The sequence below is a fragment of the Amphiprion ocellaris genome, chromosome 20, assembly GCF_022539595.1.
Source record: "Amphiprion ocellaris isolate individual 3 ecotype Okinawa chromosome 20, ASM2253959v1, whole genome shotgun sequence".
NCBI lineage: Eukaryota > Metazoa > Chordata > Actinopteri > Pomacentridae > Amphiprion > Amphiprion ocellaris.
Genome location: NC_072785.1, coordinates 12,985,022 through 13,003,041, shown reverse-complemented (window position 1 = coordinate 13,003,041; position 18,020 = coordinate 12,985,022). Strand labels below are relative to the sequence as shown.

Here is an 18,020-nt window from a genome sequence, read left to right as displayed (position 1 = left end):
GCTCTATGCATGAGCTGTAGATGGGATGAAGACGCAAACAAATGTTCAGCACTGCATTGTTTGCAAAGCCTTGAAGAATAATTCCTTGGCAATAGTCTGCTAAAATTTTCAAGGTCTGTCAGAAACTATGGTTTGTAGCAACTAACAGACAGTAATGTCTGTCTAAAGAAACTGTGTTGTAATGTTGAAATTTTAGTTATACTCAAGCAACTTGGTTTATTGTGTTCCTTTGCTGGTGCAGTAAATCTACAGTGAACTGAAGATCCCTCTCTGCTATATTATTTCTCTTAATTTGAGGTAAAGTGACAGTGCAAGTAAGTAAGATGACATAAAAATCCCCTACAGTTCTTAAAATTGTTTTTCTGATGTACCCTCACAAGCCTGTTAGATGGACTCAAGAACCCTTTCATCATCACTGCTTCTCATGTCCAAATAAATGCATTTCAAATGGGATCTTATTTAATTCTTAGTTATTAGGGAATCTATATAATTTCTTAAGATGTATTTCTTCAAATTGAAATTTCGGTTTATTTATTCATTGGCCTCATCTATACGTTAAAAATGATCTATTATTTTCAGCTTTGAGGTTTTCCAAGACTTTGAGTGAACAATTATTGAAAAAGCAAACAAAAAATAAATACTACAGTGAAGGGGATGGTGATTGTTCACGGTACACCTGATGTGGAGATCATGTTTAATCGCAGGATCTAGAAATCCATTCCCACATTTTATTTATTGGAGATTAGATTGGTTACGTGGATGGATGGAAAGTTAGACATTTTTTTTTCTAGCCAGAAATAACAACAACACAAAGACAAAACAAATGTAGTTACAGGTTAAATCAAAATGGTAGTACTGATAATAAAGTGAGATAGTTTGACAGTACTTGAACTTACTTAATTAATGCATCAATGCACTATCCTTTCATTTACATTTTCTTCAAGGTTTTTAAAGATAGGAATAGTGTTTCTATCTATCTATCTATCTATCTATCTATCTATCTATCTATCTATCTATCTATCTATCTATCTATCTATCTATCTATCTATCTATCTATCTATTTATCTATCTATCTATCTATCCTTTTTTTCAGATGAATTAAATTATTCTCTCTCCTGGGGTACTTTTTTTCTTTTTTTTCCAAAAAAAAAAACGTGTTTAGTTGGGAGTCACTGTAGGGAGCTGTGCTGTCACTAAAAGCCCTGATTTTATCAACATAAAAAGGGGAGAAAGAAAACTGAACATATTCGTTATGCATCAATGAGAGACTAATTAGAAGCAAAAATCTGCTTCATCAAGTGGCCTACCCATGAAATGAACTAAACTCCTTCCATGCAGCGGAGACGCAGAGTACTTCTTTTACATCCCACGAGAAAGAAATATAAATTTCGTCACTTCCGCTCACCCCTGCCTTTTACCACGGGCGGCCCCGTACATCTTTCTTTTCCACATCATGGCGGACCGGTTCAATAAGGTAGGGAAGTGTTGGAGAAGCAAAATCTCATATATTTGCTTATTTGTCGAAGTAGAATCTTCTATTTTTCATTAGTATGGGGGACAATAACTGCAGGACAACTTGGTGTAGTCGTTGCTTTGCTAGGTGCCGTATGTAAGACTATTTTACAACATGTTGGTAGCCGCTAGCCGTAGCTGAGTGAACATGCCTTCATCATGGCAGGTTCCCTAACGAGTCAATGCCGTTAGCTCGCTAGCTGTAACTTGAATATTGTCCATGCATATGTATTGTTAACTCTTATAGTAACGCTGTATAAATGATTATGACTAAGCATTTCTTATACTAGGATACCATCCTGTGAAGTCCACTCATGTTATCTAGTTTTAAATTACAGTTAACGTGTCGGCGTGCTTTGACGTCGATGCTAAGCTAACGATCTGACTTAACCGGTACGTTACTAATGTCCATGTGCCTGCAACAAAAATGTTCGCGTTGACAAAAGCAAATTTGTTTAGGATCTCAGTAAGGGTTCTTAGTTGGCAGAAATACTTCTAAGTGCAACATTACTGCAGTTTAGCCCATATGCTTTCGATAACAATGTGGCACTGGCTTGGCAGTAGAAGAAAAGGATCGGCCTGAGTTAACTAATGTTTCTGTGCAGGTTGAAAGGCAATGTCTGTATTTTAAGATAATACATTAACGTCCCTTTCTGTGTCTAAAATCTGCAGGTTCTGCTCCTTGATGGCAGGGGCCATCTACTCGGTCGGCTTGCTGCCCTTGTGGCCAAGCAGGTTCTTCTGGGTAAGTTTTCAAAGAAAAGATTGAGATTTAATGTTTGAGTTTTGGTTGATAGTTGTTTTTAAGCCATATCAGGTGGCCTCCCAAAACTACATCCAAATGCTAAGCTGCACATTGTTACGCTGCTTCAGTCTGTCAGTGATGATTATTATCCGCCTTGGTTGAGTTTAACTACCATGAAAAGAACTCACATGCACTACCATCTGAGACGGGAAGCAAATGATTCCTATCACTGGTTAATTTCTTTGCCACCAACACTTTGTAACTATCGTCTTCATTTTTTTAGGGCACAAAGTTGTGGTGGTGAGATGCGAAGGTATCAACATCTCTGGAAACTTCTACCGTAACAAACGTAAGTAGATTATATGTTTGTCATTTGCCCTTTTTGGCATGCTCGTTGTCAGTGATGTTTTACCACTGTTGTTCGAGTTTAGATGACCATGAGACCACCTTACATGCACTACCATCTGAGACATCAGCATTACGTGAAGAAGTAATGGTTGCCAGTGCCTAGAAGTATGTGTAATTTGCTTAAACTAGTGTCATGTGCTGGTTTACAGTGAAGTACCTGGCTTTCCTGCGTAAGAGGATGAACACCAACCCCTCTCGTGGGCCATACCACTTCAGAGCTCCCAGCAGGATCTTCTGGAGGACTGTCAGAGGTGAGAATGTGGCAGCGCACACAGGAACTGGCTCAACAAAACATGAATTCTAACAGCAGTATCTCTGAGAAAGTAGTGAATATCAGTTAAACAATGGACTTTAAATGTAACTCAAAGTAAGTCAGTTTTTTCTTCTGACATTATCTTGCACTCATGAATACAGTGCATGTGATTTGCTTAAATGTTTCTGACGGTATGATACCATAACTAGCTGCATGGCCATTGCAAATCAAAAGTCTAATAAATGTGTCAGTGCATATGAATTGGACTGCTCTGGGACACATGCAGGTTTGAGTTGGCATCTTGTAAAGAATATTATCAAGGTTAATTTCATGTAGCACAAGTTTGTTCTTGCTCAGCAGTGATGATCACTTTATCCCGAAGCTGATCATCCATTGATGACACCAACTTTACGGATCTGAGTGCTGAGTTGAGCAAGGATGTACATATGTGCTGGGACATACATTTGATACAGTGGTTGCTTTCTGAAAATGCATTTAACTTAGACAAATTCTCTCTGATAACCAGGCATGCTGCCCCACAAAACCAAGAGAGGCCAGGCTGCTCTGGAGAGGCTGAAGGTGTTCGACGGTATCCCCCCACCTTATGACAAGGTGTGTTGACATTTTGAGTCCATTTTTTTAAAATAGCCCAAACATGTGGCCTTCACTCTGCTGTCTGTGATGTTTTCCATCTTACCTGCCTTGTTTGAATAGTGACATTGAAAATAAACAAGATGTCTGAGACATGCCTTCAATAGCATGTTTGGAAAAGCTGTTTTCTTCTTTATCTAATTCTGGATTTTGTTCTACAGAGGAAGCGTATGGTCGTCCCAGCCGCTCTTAAGATTGTGCGTCTGAAGCCCACTCGCAAGGTGAGCCTCCAGTAATTCATTTGGGAAAACAAGAAATGTGATTTGAGTGCCGACTTCAGTGGCAATGTGCTCCGATTTTCTTTTGGGATGAAATTATAACCTGGAATGCTCCAGTTGAACTTCAACACAACAGTTTTTGCTCAACGGTGATGAGCACTTATCCCGAACCTGATCATATATTGATGAGGCAGAAATTACGGATCTGATTGCTGAGTTGAGTCTGGGACAAGTTGTGCCTGAACTTGAAGCTTTAAATGTATAAAAATCTGGTAATCTTGCTAAATTCAAACATCTGACACAATTGTTTTGTTGTCTGAAATCTCAATGAGAATTTTTTGTCTGCTGGAGCAAATTGTGTTTTTTGACAGGTGTAGTTAATAACACCTTCTGGGACAGTGCTTTTTAAAAGCTAGTCTTGCCAGCGATGCCGTTCTGACCGTGCTTTTAATTTCTCCCTCAGTTCGCCCTGCTTGGGCGTCTGGCACATGAGGTTGGCTGGAAGTACCAGGCAATCACAGCCACCCTGGAGGAGAAGAGGAAGGAGAAGGCTAAGCTCCGCTACGCCAAGAAAAAGACAGTAATCAACCTGACCAAGCAGGCAGAAAAGAACGTCGAGGGCAAAATTGCAAAATACACAGACGTTCTTAAACAATATGGAGTCCTTGTCTGAGCTAGCTACCACTGGCTAATAAAGATAAATAAATGTTTATAAAAAGTGTATTGACTTTTTTTGTTCCTAAAAATTGCACTTGTGCTTTTATAAAGTGAATTACGTGGAGTGATATGCTTGCTCGTTTCATTATCAGTAGCAGTATTGGTGTGTAAGCAGCTGCAGTTCACAGCAGCGAAGCTGTAGACAGTTGGGCTGTAGACAGTTGTATGTAAAGTGTCTGCTTTTGGCTGAGGTATTGAGGTATTTTTGACATTAACCAAATGACAGTGCTAGCTGGTAGTTCTAAATTCCTGTACCACATTAACTGGTGTTGTTGACAAACTTAAAAAAATAAGCTGCATAACTACTGAACAGAATATTTTTATTGACATCGAGACAAAAGTATTAATAAGCCAGAAACATTTTTAACTGTTCGGTCAGTCCGTAACATGCATTCCTGGTTCTTTTTTCTCAAGATTTGCTGTCTTGATCATTTGGTGGTTTGACCTGTTAAGCTGTAGAGAAACAAAGGAATAAAATAGTTTTAAAAGGTAATTTTTCTTTTCTATTTTAGTCGATTAAGTAGCTTTAATTACACATTTTAAATGCATATATATTGCAGCATACTGGGGCATTCACCATTTTCCTTTTTGCATGATATTTCTAATTGTGGCAACATGTGCACTGTTGGAACTGCATTTTTCACGTTGCAGTTGAGCCTTTCTACCAGCAGAGAGCAGTGTTATACTAAACCTGATGCAGGACCTTACCCGTGTTAAATGATTTATATCCCATCAAATTTAATGTTTAAGTTATAAAATATGTCACAATTCTTCAAGAACGCTTTTGGAGTGAGTCTGGACAGTCGAGGTTTCATGTTAATGTGTCTTCAGTGATCCAGTTGGGAGCTGATGCAATAATGAAGAGTAAAATATGTATAACTAAGTGCTGAAGTGTGCTTTGTAAGTGTCTCAGCAAAGTGCTTAAATAACTGGTCTAGTGTATTTTTTAAAGGTTTACTCTCCTGAAAATGCAATTGAACTAGTTCTGTTGAGGAAGCAATCATACTGTACAGAACCAGGTTATTAGATTTTTATGAAACACAATTTATCCTGGACAGCTCAAAATTAAGCTGAACTTCTGTAGGGAAACAACTGAATCTCCTGGGAAGGAATGGATGACTTTCTGTGCCCTTTGGAGTTTTCTGTGCTGCCTCTACTTAAAATAGGACAGACTCCGAGGCTATTACCAACCAATTCAGCTGCCCTTTCCCCCAGTACTTGAAGACACTTGCTCTCCTTCTATTAATCATCAATGATCCAATATAGAAAAAGGGGAGCATTGCCGCCTGTAGCGGTTTGAAAGTAGCTGTTGAGGGATGATTGACAGGTAAATTGCATTACCTCAGATGGGACAATGAGGACCTGTCCGGTCTGTCACACCCTCCGTCAGTCATATAGATTCACCTCATCACATGTACTCCAACATGTACAATTTTTCTCATGTTTAGATTCTGTGAGCGTACATAAAAGCACTGAATTGACTCCATAGAAGACTGGCGTTGCACAAAACCCAGTTTTTCTCACATGATTTCATCTAAAAGATTGTTCGACCCACAGAGAAAATAATGGTGTTTCACTAGAAACTGGAGAGAAGTGGAACAGAAATGTCTTTCTGGGTCGCTCAGAGTCATGCAACCCATTAAATTGACGTTGGGATCCCTGGAGGTTTCCAAAAGGAGTGCTGTCTGGTGGTGTTTCATTAATTATGTTTGTTCTGATGCAGTTTGAGTGTCCTCTACTGGTCATTTGCAACGTTGATAATCCCTCCATTTCTTTATTTTATACTTTTTGTATCCAGATATTTGAAAAAAAATTGAGGATTTGACCATCAGCTGTAGGTGCACTTTGTCAAGTACTAATTATCAAATGTAAACACGGTGAACATTATAACTGCTATACAACAACATATAAGCAGGCTGACATTAGGACACAGCTGTGCATACATGCAGCACATGCAGACCAACTAACGTGACTGTTGATGTAGTTTCTTGTGAAACTGATGGGATTACCTCTTCAGGTCTTGTAACATCTTTTCAGATGAAGCAGTCCATGAGGCTCAGAGATGAAAATTACTCTTTGGTAGACACAAATTGATGCAACAGATCGCAAATCAATACTGCTTCATTTTAAGGGGTTGCAACACAATAAGGTTGGGTATGTATAGTGGATAAAATGCTTTATTAATGCAATGGCCTTATAGGCTCTTTGTGCAAACAACATATCTGTTTTCCTGCCTCCTATAAAGTCTTCTTGCAGTGTGCAGTGGGAGTTGGTTTTGACTTCTTTTTACTTTGATAATCTGGATACTGAGGTTGCCTCCTCTCAGTACTTTTTTTTAACTTTAATCCTATTATAACATAATACAACATGTGTGGTGATGATTTCTTTGAATATGCTAAAGCATGACATGCAACTCCTGCTTATTTGTTGTGGTTGGATTAACAAAAAAAACCCCCAAAAAAACCTGTCCACACACCTGTCTCAGTGCTTGCACCAGGCACATTGCAGTGTCTTAAAGCGATTAGTTGCGCACATTGGTTACCTCCTGATTAGAGCATATGGTCTATAGAGGATTTCATGTATTAGCAAAAGCTGGCAACACATCCCATACAGTCTAAGGTTGTTTACTACTCTCAGCAACTTATAGATACACTTTCAACACACTTCCTCTGTAAGAACGGTCTATCTGCATTAGGGAGGGATGTCATGTCTCCAACTAACAGATGGAGAAATCACTGTGACGGCTCCACAAAATGAGATTTTTGGACGATGCTGCCTGCAGTAGATCACTGCAGGCATCATGGTATTTTGAATCAATTTCAGATGGTGTGATTAGAGAATCACACCATCTGAAACTGATTCAAAATACCATGATTGTTTGAAACTGCTCCTGCAGGCCTGACCTTTGAAGGGATCCAACAGTTATACAGATCTCCCCAACTGGCTGGTGTTCGGTGTTCACTTTCAGAATGGGTGTGCACCAGATTCAAACTTCAACATTCATTTTTCACTGTTAACTGTTTTAACTGTTTTCCATGCAAAGTCAAAATATGAGTTTCATTTCGACTTTAAAGTCTCACTTCTGTTTATATGTCGCTGTATTATGTTTTTTTTTGCCTGGTCTTGTTGAAGTGACACACCTGAAATGTTGCCCCACAGTTGCTGAATATAGTTGATGTTTTCCCACAGTGCATTCAACACACACAGCATGTGAGTAATGAGGGCAATAAAAAGGCTTTCCTATATGCCAGCATGAGCTGATTAGTTTCTTAAGCTTCCATTTGATGTTTCAGTAATGTCTCATTTCGGCAGAGTTTGTCTCAAGCTCATGCTGTTGAGTCATTTTTTGAACCAAAGATAGCTTTAAAATCAGATTAGCGGAGAGGAGCATGTCAGGATGAAGAGACTGAATTACAAATCTAATTTATTCTTGATGAAAACTTGTTAAACTTTGGTCTGTGGGTCTATACAGGAGAGCTGCCCTCTTTAAAGTTTTCAGTCTCCGCCGATGTCACCCTTGAATAGGGATAAACTTATTCTAAATCTCAAAAGCTGCTTTAGGAATATCAGATGTATGCGCCTGAGAGAAAAATCTGAAACACAAGGACCTGACTGGGAGTGCAGGCATGTATTTATCAATAGCTTTTACACAACAGGAATCGACTCTATGTCACATTATTTTGTCTACAGATAGACTGGCCACTATTTGTCAGGTTAATGATGCTTTGTGCTCCTGTCAGGGCTGCGTTCTGAAAATCTATACAACTTATTCACAGTATCGATGTACAGTCAATGACAGAAAAAGACTGAGAATCGTCCTCAAAGGTCACTGTGCAGTCATTTGCCATTTTCTCCTCGTTAGCCCCTGATATGATAATGATATATCAAAGTACAAAAGACGCACTGATGTCTGTGTTTCATTTCTTTGTGTTTTTTGTAGTAATTCATACACAAATCTCCACAAATAATGCAGCAGCATAAACAAGTAAACAGTCCTCGTATGTGGTTTGCAGTATTGTAAGACATGATATTTGAATTGAACTTGATGCTATTTAATATTGTTGATTATATAAATAGGAATGTTGTCATACAATATTTCCACTCAACTGATCGGCAGTGTTTAAGCTGGTTTATCTTTTACTTCATCTGTCAGCTATCATTACTTTTGGAAATAAGCAATTTTAACCATATAACCAATAACTTAATAATCATTTATCAATGACTTTTAGTTCAGGCATTTATCCATTAACTTAAACAAATATTTCAATCATTTATGTATTACATTAGGCTAAGTATTTTAACTGTCTATCCATTGGCTTATCCGCTGTTTATGTATTACTTTTAGCCATTTTAACCATAAAAAAAACTACTTTTAGCCACTACTTTAACCTAATGCATTATTTAGCAATATGTTTTAACTATAAGTATTTGAGCTGTTTACCCTTTACTCATCTCTTTTTTTCAACAATTCTTATCTTTAGCGTAGTGTTTAGACTTCACTTGCACAGTTTTCATGCACTTTCAATTAATATAGACATATACACCCATCAAGCATCTGCATAAAATTATGAAAGTCCCCTTTGTGTTGCCAAAACAGCTCTGACCTGTCAGGCCATGGACATGTCATTTCTTTGGGTGTCTGGCACTGGGATGTTGAATAGGGCTCCTTTGGGTCCTGTGGGTTGCAAAGTGGAGTTTCTGTAAAATAGGTTTGTTCTAACAAATCCCATGGATGCTCCACTGGATTGAGAACTGGGTAACTGTATGCCTTGGACTCTTTGTCACCTTCCTGGGCTGTTTTTACTGTGTGGCATTGTTCTGCTAGAAGAGGCTGCTGGTGTTGGAGAGTGTCCTTGCATTGTACTTGGATTGCAATAATGTTTAGGTGGGTGGTAATAATGTTGCGGCTGATCGATGTGTATCTTTAATTACCTGAATGCAAGTACCCTTAGTTATGAGTTTTCCTGTAATATATATACACACCCAAACATATGCATGGAAAAATGCACTTGAAGACTGAGCTTGCTTATCAATGCAATATACACAACCACACATTTTTTAGCTCCTACAAAGCCATTGATGGCAGGTCATAAGTGCCTTTCAGGAAACCTCTTTTACATGATGTATGCTCTAGGTGTGCAGCAGTAATGCATTTTTATAAATATGAGGTGCAGTAGGGCACGTCCGTGCCTTGTTTATATTCACCAACCTCCGAGTGTAATTGAAATGATTTAGAATGACAGTAGTGCAACTCAATACATTCAGTCATGCTGAAGTCATTATATCCATTTGCAGACAAGCGCAGCTGTAAAATTCAGACAAGAGAGAGAGAAAGTAGCAGTGAGAGATAGCTATTGGGCTTGTGGAGTCACAAATTGGATTCAGAAATTGAGATCCAAGAAAAGAAAACGACCAATCACAGAAACCTTTATCGACCTCACAGTAATGAAGCGCCTCTGACATACGCACAAGCACCATACACACATTAGCTCATAACACAACGTCTAGAGAGGCTTTGTGAAAGGTTACATTTTTATCCACTGTGACAGCCAGTGGGTGTGCACACTAAAGTGTCCTTGAGCAAAATGTTTCCCTTCAGTAGTTGCAGATGGTCCAAGCAGCACTTCTTCTTCTTTCTGGTAAAGTAGACTTGCCCAAATGTCTCATGGGAAAACACGAGGAGAACAAATCCCTAATTACCGTACACAGCGTGTGAGGTGGTGCAACAAGCTAAATCAGCCTCTCTTTTTTTAATCCACACTGATTCTACAGACTTGTAGCTTTTTGTGACAATTGATCAATGCCATGCTATAGTGAAGGAAGTCTGTTGTTTGTAAATGGTAAACAAACTGCATTTATATAAAGCCTTTTTACTTTAGCAGTTCACAATCTAAATGTTGTAGAGAGGCAGGTCATCGATCAGTAATTTGAAGATGCTGTACCCTGTGAGAGACCGAGCTGCAAAGCACAAGGAAGAATTCAAAACGGGGTTTTTATTTCACCCAGAAAAAGTCAAAGTTACAAAAACCAATACTAAACTCAAGCCCATAAAAGAGGTCAAAAGAAAGGAACCTAACTAAGGCTATAAGCAACCAAACACCCCAGCACAAAATGCACTGATCAAACTAACAGGGGGAACACAAAACACCAACACCTAAACTAACAACTAAAAGTGCAAAACAGCACAATTGGGTTACTTTATCAAAAGAACAACAATAAACAAACCCAAAATATATCTAATTACTCACACAAATTATATGAATAAAGTAATAATTAAATTAAATAAACCTGGTGCACCCCTTGAAGTGGCAGCACTTGGTATGGTCTGATTGGCAGCTGTGGTATAAAAGCCTGCTGCTCCCTTGATGCCGTCTTTTGTCTGAAGCCATCCAGATGACCACAGCTGCAGAAGACCGGATACCCGAGCACCGGTAAGACAAAGAAATGATTATTACAACTTTAAAGAAACAAATCAATGCTGAAATTCTTCTGCGTTTCAAGGCAGTCATAGAGCACTGTTAACTTCTTCAACTAGTGGAGTGGCTCATGTCAGGTTCTGGTGCTGTCCAGCTGTTTGAGATGCTTGCCTGCCTTTGTGATGATGGCTTGTTCTTGTTTTGGGAGGTTGCTGTGCTCTGAAATTTGGTCCACCAGCCACATGGAATTGGCATTGTGTGTTAGCTCTTACTCCTATATACTTTTCCTGCATCACTCACTCTTAGCTCTGGGTTGTCCTAATGCTGTTGTTCCCTGGTATTCTCTTAGCATCTGCTTTCCTGGTTTTCCTCTTCCGCCTAGCAGCCGGAGCTATAAATCTTTGTTTGGCAGTCTCTTGTACCCCAGGTATGGACACCCTGTTGTATATCTCTCATGAGACCCTTCAGCACCTCTGTTAGCTGACTAGTGTCCCAGAAGGATTCCAACCTTCTTCTCCTTGGGAGGCATTCTTTGGATGTTGTGCTCTTGATCTTATAGTCAAGTATCTATAGAATTGCTGTTGCAGTGGCATGCTGGGTTTCCATGATGGTGGTTGTAGGGTGGTGAGTAGAGCTGTGTTTAACATCTGCAAGTCTGACTGGACTTTGCCTGGGAGCCCAGGGAGTTGCATCTGGAGTTTGAGTATGTTTCGTGTTGCCACAAGTTTCATCCTCAGCTCAGTGGATGCAGCTATCATGAATGGTGGTCGGATGGTGTCTGGCTCCTGAACACCTTTCTCCTGTGTTGGGGTTAGCTCAGTGTGTCCGTACTGCTCAGCTGTCTTTCTATTCTGTTAGTGTTCCCAATCTGATCTATTACATTCTCTAAACTCATATTAGTCAGCGCTGACATGGCTCTATTAAAAAAACACAGGTGGATTCATCAATGGACCTAATTGGATAAAATCTCAAGGCCAAATGGGGTGACCACTTTGGAAAAGGTGGCAACATCACAAGACATCATAGTAAAAAGTATGGAAGATAAAAACATGAAAAGGTTCATCAGTCACTAAGATAGCTACGTGAACACTTCATAGCTTCACAGGGGATTTTGACTGAATTCCATTATGATAACACAAAGCTTTCTCAATTATCGTGAACTGTTTAGCATTTTTTTTCAAAGCACTTAACAAGCAGTGTCCCTCAGGTGTGTCACTTAGTAGACTACAAATTGATGCTGTGCAGCCAGATATTAATGAATCCCACAGAACTTCATTCTGATTTCTAATGGAGATCCCAAGTTTTTAAAATGCCTAATGTGTTAGGCTGCGTTTAGGAGAAAAATGGCATAAAATGCACAAGACATGTGGTCCATTTGATGAAATGGTACATGAATAAAAACACAGAATTTTGGGTTTGACTATTTTATTTATTAACTTTACACATTTAATGAAGAGCCGTGGTAAGATAATCCCCAATATATAAGTACAATATGTAATATTGTCATACAGAATGTAGAATTTTTTTGTTAAGGCTAAATATTGGACCGAATTTGTGCCTAAACAATGTAACTACTTTACATTGGAAATATGTTGACAGACCGCTTTTGCCACTAAAACATACTGCAATGATGTAACTTGTTGTATATTTTGCAATAAGTGCTACTTTAAAATAATAATGGGTTCTACCAGAGCTCTCAAGTTTTTACAAGACAAAGAAGTCTTTTTTAATAAAACTCTATTTCCTTTTTGTTGCAGTTTGAACTAAAGATCTAACCTTTGAGGAACATGATTAATAATGCACATTACCATCTTGACTTCATCGCTTACCCTGATATTCATATTCAGTGGAGCTTATACTCCAGGAAAGAATATGGGTCAGGAGAAGCCACGAGAGAAACTTTACCCTGCAATATCAATAATTAAACAGAAAACACAAAGCAATGTGAAAATGAATCAGCTTTGGAAGGAAAAAACACAGAAAATGGCTGCTCAAGGTCACTTTGTACAAACCCAAAGTTTCGACCAACATGATATCATGGCACCGTACAAAAAAGTCAATCTTCATTTAACCCTACACTGACTGACCACTGAGAAAAAGCACTTTCTGCAGTACAGCTTCAGTTCTAGATTGCAAAAGTTCGAAGGGAATCATTAATGAAAGGGGAATAAATAAGAATACAACAGGTAGAAGGAATATCTTTGGTAGTCCTGCAATATTATTAAAAGCAAAAAAGAGAAAGAGGCCTCTGTATTCTTCTCTAGTCTTTTGGCATCATTGATTTTTTTTTTTCCACTGATCACACAACCCGACTTTGCGCAAAGGTGTAACTGTGCAGTGATCAAACCTGTCTGACAGAAGCTATTCTCTATACTGCTCCCTGAGGAACAATAACCTGTTTCTGTATATTGAATCTTGGTTGTGAATTTACCGTACATGATGGCAATGCATGTTACTTCTGAAAGGACAGATTATTTCACTGGGTTTCCTCAGATAAATATCCTAGTCCATGCTGTAAAGCTGCACCTTAAACGGCCTACTGTCAAACGAAAAGGCAATTACCATGGAGCTACATGAAATAAATGCATTTCACATGGAGTTAATGCTTTTGCTGGAGGCATGTGGAAGGCTTTCCTGCTGCCTCTCCGGTCTCTGTCAGCAGGGCCAGGGTTTTAAAACCGTCATTTGAGTAAGTACGTAGGTTTGTATCTCTCTTGCTGCTCGGCTGACTTTCTCAGCATGCAAGCCATTAAAAGGCTTCAGATACAGCCATGCACCTGTGAACACACGCACACACGAACCACCTCTACTGATGGAGTTCATCCCGAACGAATTCCATCTCTAAGAAATCAATCCGAACCCTGCACTGCGCTATAAAATTATAAATAATTTTTCTGTTGAGGAGGCCGCTTTGATTGTGAAATAACCTGTAAGGAGGAGTAGGGCTGTTGATGTCACACAAATTACAATCTCGTATGTCTCTAATCGCTGAAAAGCAACCATGATGTTGATCAGCTTTCATGCAGACACAGGCCTTTTCAGGTGATGCATAGGCCTAGTTTCTGCAGGCTTCCAGGCAAAGAGTTTCTTCAGAGATTTCAAACACAAATATGCATTAATATCCTCCTACTCTAAACGATTAACATAAATGCACACTCTCGGGAATCAGCTGCTGTGAGCAAGATATGGAACTGCTGTAAAGAAACTTGTCAATTCAAGAATTCCCCGGAGTGTGCCGGTTATCCACCGCTGTGCTGGAGTGCAGACAATCACCTCTGCCAGCTCTTTTTTATGCATCCCCAGCTCGCAGAGGTCACAATAAGCCACAGAAAATAAGTATAACATGATGATCTTCTCCATAACTGCCAGCCATCTGTTTGCTACTCAAGCAACATGTTTTCTGTCAACTTCACATGTTTCTATACTATCCTTATGTTGAGAATTAAGAATAAAAACCTCTTTTGAAAGCTAGAAATGAAAGAAGCTCAGTCCACCATTTGAAGCCTGTCGTTTGCTTATAAATATCCCCAAATGTGTGATGGATCCTTGCAGCAGACTGTTGTTAAATAATTTGCAAGACTGATTTTAGCGATGAATATAAAATGTAAATTATACATTCCAAAAAGCTTATATTGGGGCCCAGAAGGCTAAACTTTGCAGACAAGAATATTACAGGAAGGATGAAAAGGATTTCTTCGACTAGTTAAGGAAAAATGTGAAGGGAAAAATAAATTTTCCATGTTAATCCTGTGCCCCTGTTCAAAATAATTTCCGACTGCTGCTTCACCGTGACTTTAAGGTATTAAAAAATCTCACCAGTCAGTGAAATGCATCTGTATTCAAAACCTTTTACGGGGCTTTAATTAGATTAGATAGTGAGGCACCAGGAGAACAGGCACATTTCATTAACAAACTGAATAAAGCAGCAAGAGCTTTGGCAGGGCTTTTGCAGGATAATGAGAAGAGTTTAACTGACTTGGAGCTGCAGAGAAGCTGAGGTTTATTTCTGTTTGCTGGATGAAACTTGGGGAATCTCAGAAGAGACATGCAGAGAGTGAGAAATAAAGATGTTTGCATACAGAGAGTTGTACGGTGATGAGCATTTCTAATGAGGCTTTCAGGTTGGGATGTTTGTGAAAAGCGCTGAATCCTCGGAGCTAAGCACTGAACTCCATCCCACCTGTGAGCGAGAGAAAACACTTTGAAAGTACATTTTTCCAGTATGTTTATCTTCGAGTACGAACATCATATCCATAAAAACAGATAAGAGCAGGAGGACTCCCTGAATCATGAATTGATCTTGATAAGCAGTAATGAAACTCACTGAGCTGTACATTCAGTATTGACTTTCTCTCCTGTAACACAGTGTGCCGAGACATCTCCAGTCAAATTTAAACCTGTGCTTGACAGTCATGGATGGCTGTGTGAATGAATAAGAAGTGTTTCTATCGGCAGTGTGTTCTACAGAGCGGTCGCAGGGGACGACTGGCTTTTCCATGTTCTGAACATAGTGCCATTAATCAATTCTCCAGTAAGTATAAGGATTGTCCTGCAGCAGCCTTTAAGATCTACTGCTTTGCCCTTCAGCTCAGGTCTCTTTGTAGATTTTTCCTTTTTGGTACATTTTTACTCCACCAAGGAACGCGGCAGAGTTATGTGATGATCGGCATATGTTTGTCTGTCTGTTTGTCTGTTAGCAATATTACTCAAAAACGGACAAACGGATTTGGATGAAATTTTCAGGGAAGGTCAGAAATGATACAAGGACCAAGTGATTAGATTTTGGCAGTGATGTGGCTTATATTCTGGATTCACGAATTTGTTAAAGATTTCTGTATCATTGCAAGATAGTGGCAAAGTGTCACTGTAACTATGACAACAAGTGAACGCTACGTCAGCTGCCTGCTGACGATTATGATTGCGATCCTACTACAAATCCACCGCTGCGGACTTATCTGGACTTGTCCATCAGAAATCATACAAGGAACAATTGATTAAATTGTGGTGGTGTTTCCAAGTCCCATCAATTCCCGCCACCTGCTACATATTTAGGTCATGCGATTTGGTATCCGTACATAACGTACACGTACACATGCATAATACAAGCCTGTGCTCACCGCAAGGTAATTTATTTAATTAAAGATTTCAACTGTTGGAAAGGATACGACTGAGCAGTCTTGGCAGAGTACTGCACTTTCTGAGTGCTTTTCTTGTATTAATATGTTCTTTTTTCTCTCTTCTATGTCTTTTTTAATGTTATAAATTTCTTGGGTAGGAAAAAAGGTATAGCTCTGTATGATTAAACACTGGGGTGTAATTTCTGTGTTTGCTGTACAAGAAAAACCATGTGACAGTGCCCACATGGTGTAACTGCTCTTTTGATCATTTGCTGTTATAGCGAGGGCAGCGTGGGCATTTATACTGACCTAAGGAAGATCCACAATGAATTCATTTGTTGTCCTTGTCTTCTTAGTACTGGTGGGTGAACAGAAAGAGCACCGTGGGCTGTCCTTTAATGAAAGAGTCTCTGGTTTGTGAATACGCATCACACCGATGCCGTCCCACTGAGTGCTGGTTTTCTGAAAATGTTAGTTGAGTTAGAAGATCCAGAAAAGCAATGGAAAGTAGGTTTGGAAAGATATTCAAATGAAGCACCCTAAAATTAAATATTTAAAGGTTGCAACAACTGACCTCATAAATATTATGAAATATTTAACTTCTAGATCAAATAATCTAGTAAGAACATCTTCACAGGCATACATATTTTTTGTTTAGCAGGTATGATAGGGTAAATATAATCCAAAAATAAATTCTCATGAGTTTTATTTTATATTAAGTCATTCAATCTGCAATTCTTTATGTTGATGAACTCTTAATGAATGGATTTATTGAATTTATGCAACTCTTTCCTAGTGGGCGACAGACAAAACGGTCCATTCTACTGGTCTCCCTAAAGTATGTGTACAGCATTTGAAACAAAGACTTATTCCTATTGATTCTCTAACGAAACACCAATAAATAATTGATTATCTATGAGAGCTTGGTTTATTTTTATTTTTGTAATACATTTCCTGAATACACTCTCTGTGCTGCTGTAACACTGCACATTTCCCTACTGCAGGATTAATAAAGGCTTGTCTTATCTAATCTTATAATAAAGCAATGTCTAATAAACACAAGTGATACCCAGAAATGCATCTTCATATGCATTTGGTAAGTTACTGTACAACTTTATCTTTATTTTTAGTCATGCTAGTGTTCTACCAGTAAATTACAACATCAACTAATTTGGACAGACTGATATCAAAGTTTATACAGACATCCATGGTCCACAGATGATAACTCAGTGGAAATTTGCTGATACCCTAACTTTTTCTTTAGCATCACCAAGACTTTGTGTTTTTGAGTAACTATTTTTAGAGTGACAGGCAGTCATGAAATCTGGTTTCCACATTTATGACTCATGATAAATTATAATAGTTTGTTGTTAGGACTACATACTAAACTTATATATGATAAAGACTATACTTGTTAAACATCAGCATGTCATTTTGAGCTGTTTGACGTACTAATGTCCAAACCACCACTTTGCAAAGGCCTCATAAGAAACAAGTGCGGGTCTAGATTCTTAATCTTGTTATTCAAACACATATTTGTTATCTGTATTATGAGCCTCTTTGGAGTCTTTCTGATGCCAGAAGTCTTTTGTTCATCAAAGTTTGTAGCTTTTAATGATCATTCTGTTGCTTTTATTTGACACTTTGACATGCTTTGCAGTTTGAAAAATATCAAAATCTGCTGATTTCCGTCACTGACAGTTAGATCTACTTTGTGGGTGGTATTACATCTGCAATAAAGCACCATCACATGTAAAGTGCTCTGAAGACAGACACTGAATCCTGAACTGCCAAAGGGATTCTACACCGCAGGCTATTCTCAGCTTTCTGATCCAATATGTACAGTATGTGAAGGGCAATGAGTGCAGCTACAAGGAATATTTTGAAAAAAAAAAAAAAATAGCACAAACAAGTTTAATTTTAAAACGTTGGAAGTTTATGTTGAAACTTTGTGATAACTTAATACCACTGCACATTTTAATG

General features: G+C 38.7%; 2 protein-coding genes and 5 non-coding genes across 7 annotated transcripts in view; all 7 read left to right on the top strand.

Moving 5' to 3' along the window:
* Nucleotides 1-18,020, top strand: part of tonsl (tonsoku-like, DNA repair protein) — a 317,986-nt gene that overhangs the window by 161,498 nt on the left and 138,468 nt on the right. The gene's annotated exons all lie outside the window — the stretch shown is intronic.
* rpl13a (ribosomal protein L13a) lies at nucleotides 1,393-4,505 on the top strand. The gene is made up of 7 exons (XM_023291846.2): nucleotides 1,393-1,474; nucleotides 2,185-2,257; nucleotides 2,541-2,606; nucleotides 2,815-2,916; nucleotides 3,445-3,530; nucleotides 3,731-3,790; nucleotides 4,251-4,505. Exons 1-7 carry the CDS (start codon nucleotides 1,454-1,456, stop codon nucleotides 4,458-4,460), a joined length of 618 nt encoding a protein of 205 aa, XP_023147614.1. The 5' UTR covers nucleotides 1,393-1,453; the 3' UTR covers nucleotides 4,461-4,505.
* On the top strand, nucleotides 2,386-2,467 carry LOC111582963 (small nucleolar RNA Z195/SNORD33/SNORD32 family). The gene has a single exon (XR_002747373.1). It is a non-coding gene; the product is annotated as a small nucleolar RNA Z195/SNORD33/SNORD32 family (small nucleolar RNA).
* LOC111582964 (small nucleolar RNA Z195/SNORD33/SNORD32 family) lies at nucleotides 2,651-2,731 on the top strand. Its single transcript, XR_002747374.1, has one exon. It is a non-coding gene; the product is annotated as a small nucleolar RNA Z195/SNORD33/SNORD32 family (small nucleolar RNA).
* LOC111582968 (small nucleolar RNA SNORD50) lies at nucleotides 3,273-3,348 on the top strand. The gene has a single exon (XR_002747377.1). It is a non-coding gene; the product is annotated as a small nucleolar RNA SNORD50 (small nucleolar RNA).
* On the top strand, nucleotides 3,590-3,667 carry LOC111582965 (small nucleolar RNA SNORD34). Its single transcript, XR_002747375.1, has one exon. It is a non-coding gene; the product is annotated as a small nucleolar RNA SNORD34 (small nucleolar RNA).
* On the top strand, nucleotides 3,932-4,006 carry LOC111582966 (small nucleolar RNA SNORD50). The gene has a single exon (XR_002747376.1). It is a non-coding gene; the product is annotated as a small nucleolar RNA SNORD50 (small nucleolar RNA).

Coding starts and splice junctions, on each gene's coding strand:
- rpl13a (XM_023291846.2), top strand. CDS start 1,454: ATGGCGGACCGGTTCAATAAG. Junction 2,258..2,540: donor GGCCAAGCAGGTTCTTCTGG/GTAAGTTTTCAA, acceptor TCATTTTTTTAG/GGCACAAAGTTGTGGTGGTG. Junction 3,531..3,730: donor TCCCCCCACCTTATGACAAG/GTGTGTTGACAT, acceptor TTTGTTCTACAG/AGGAAGCGTATGGTCGTCCC.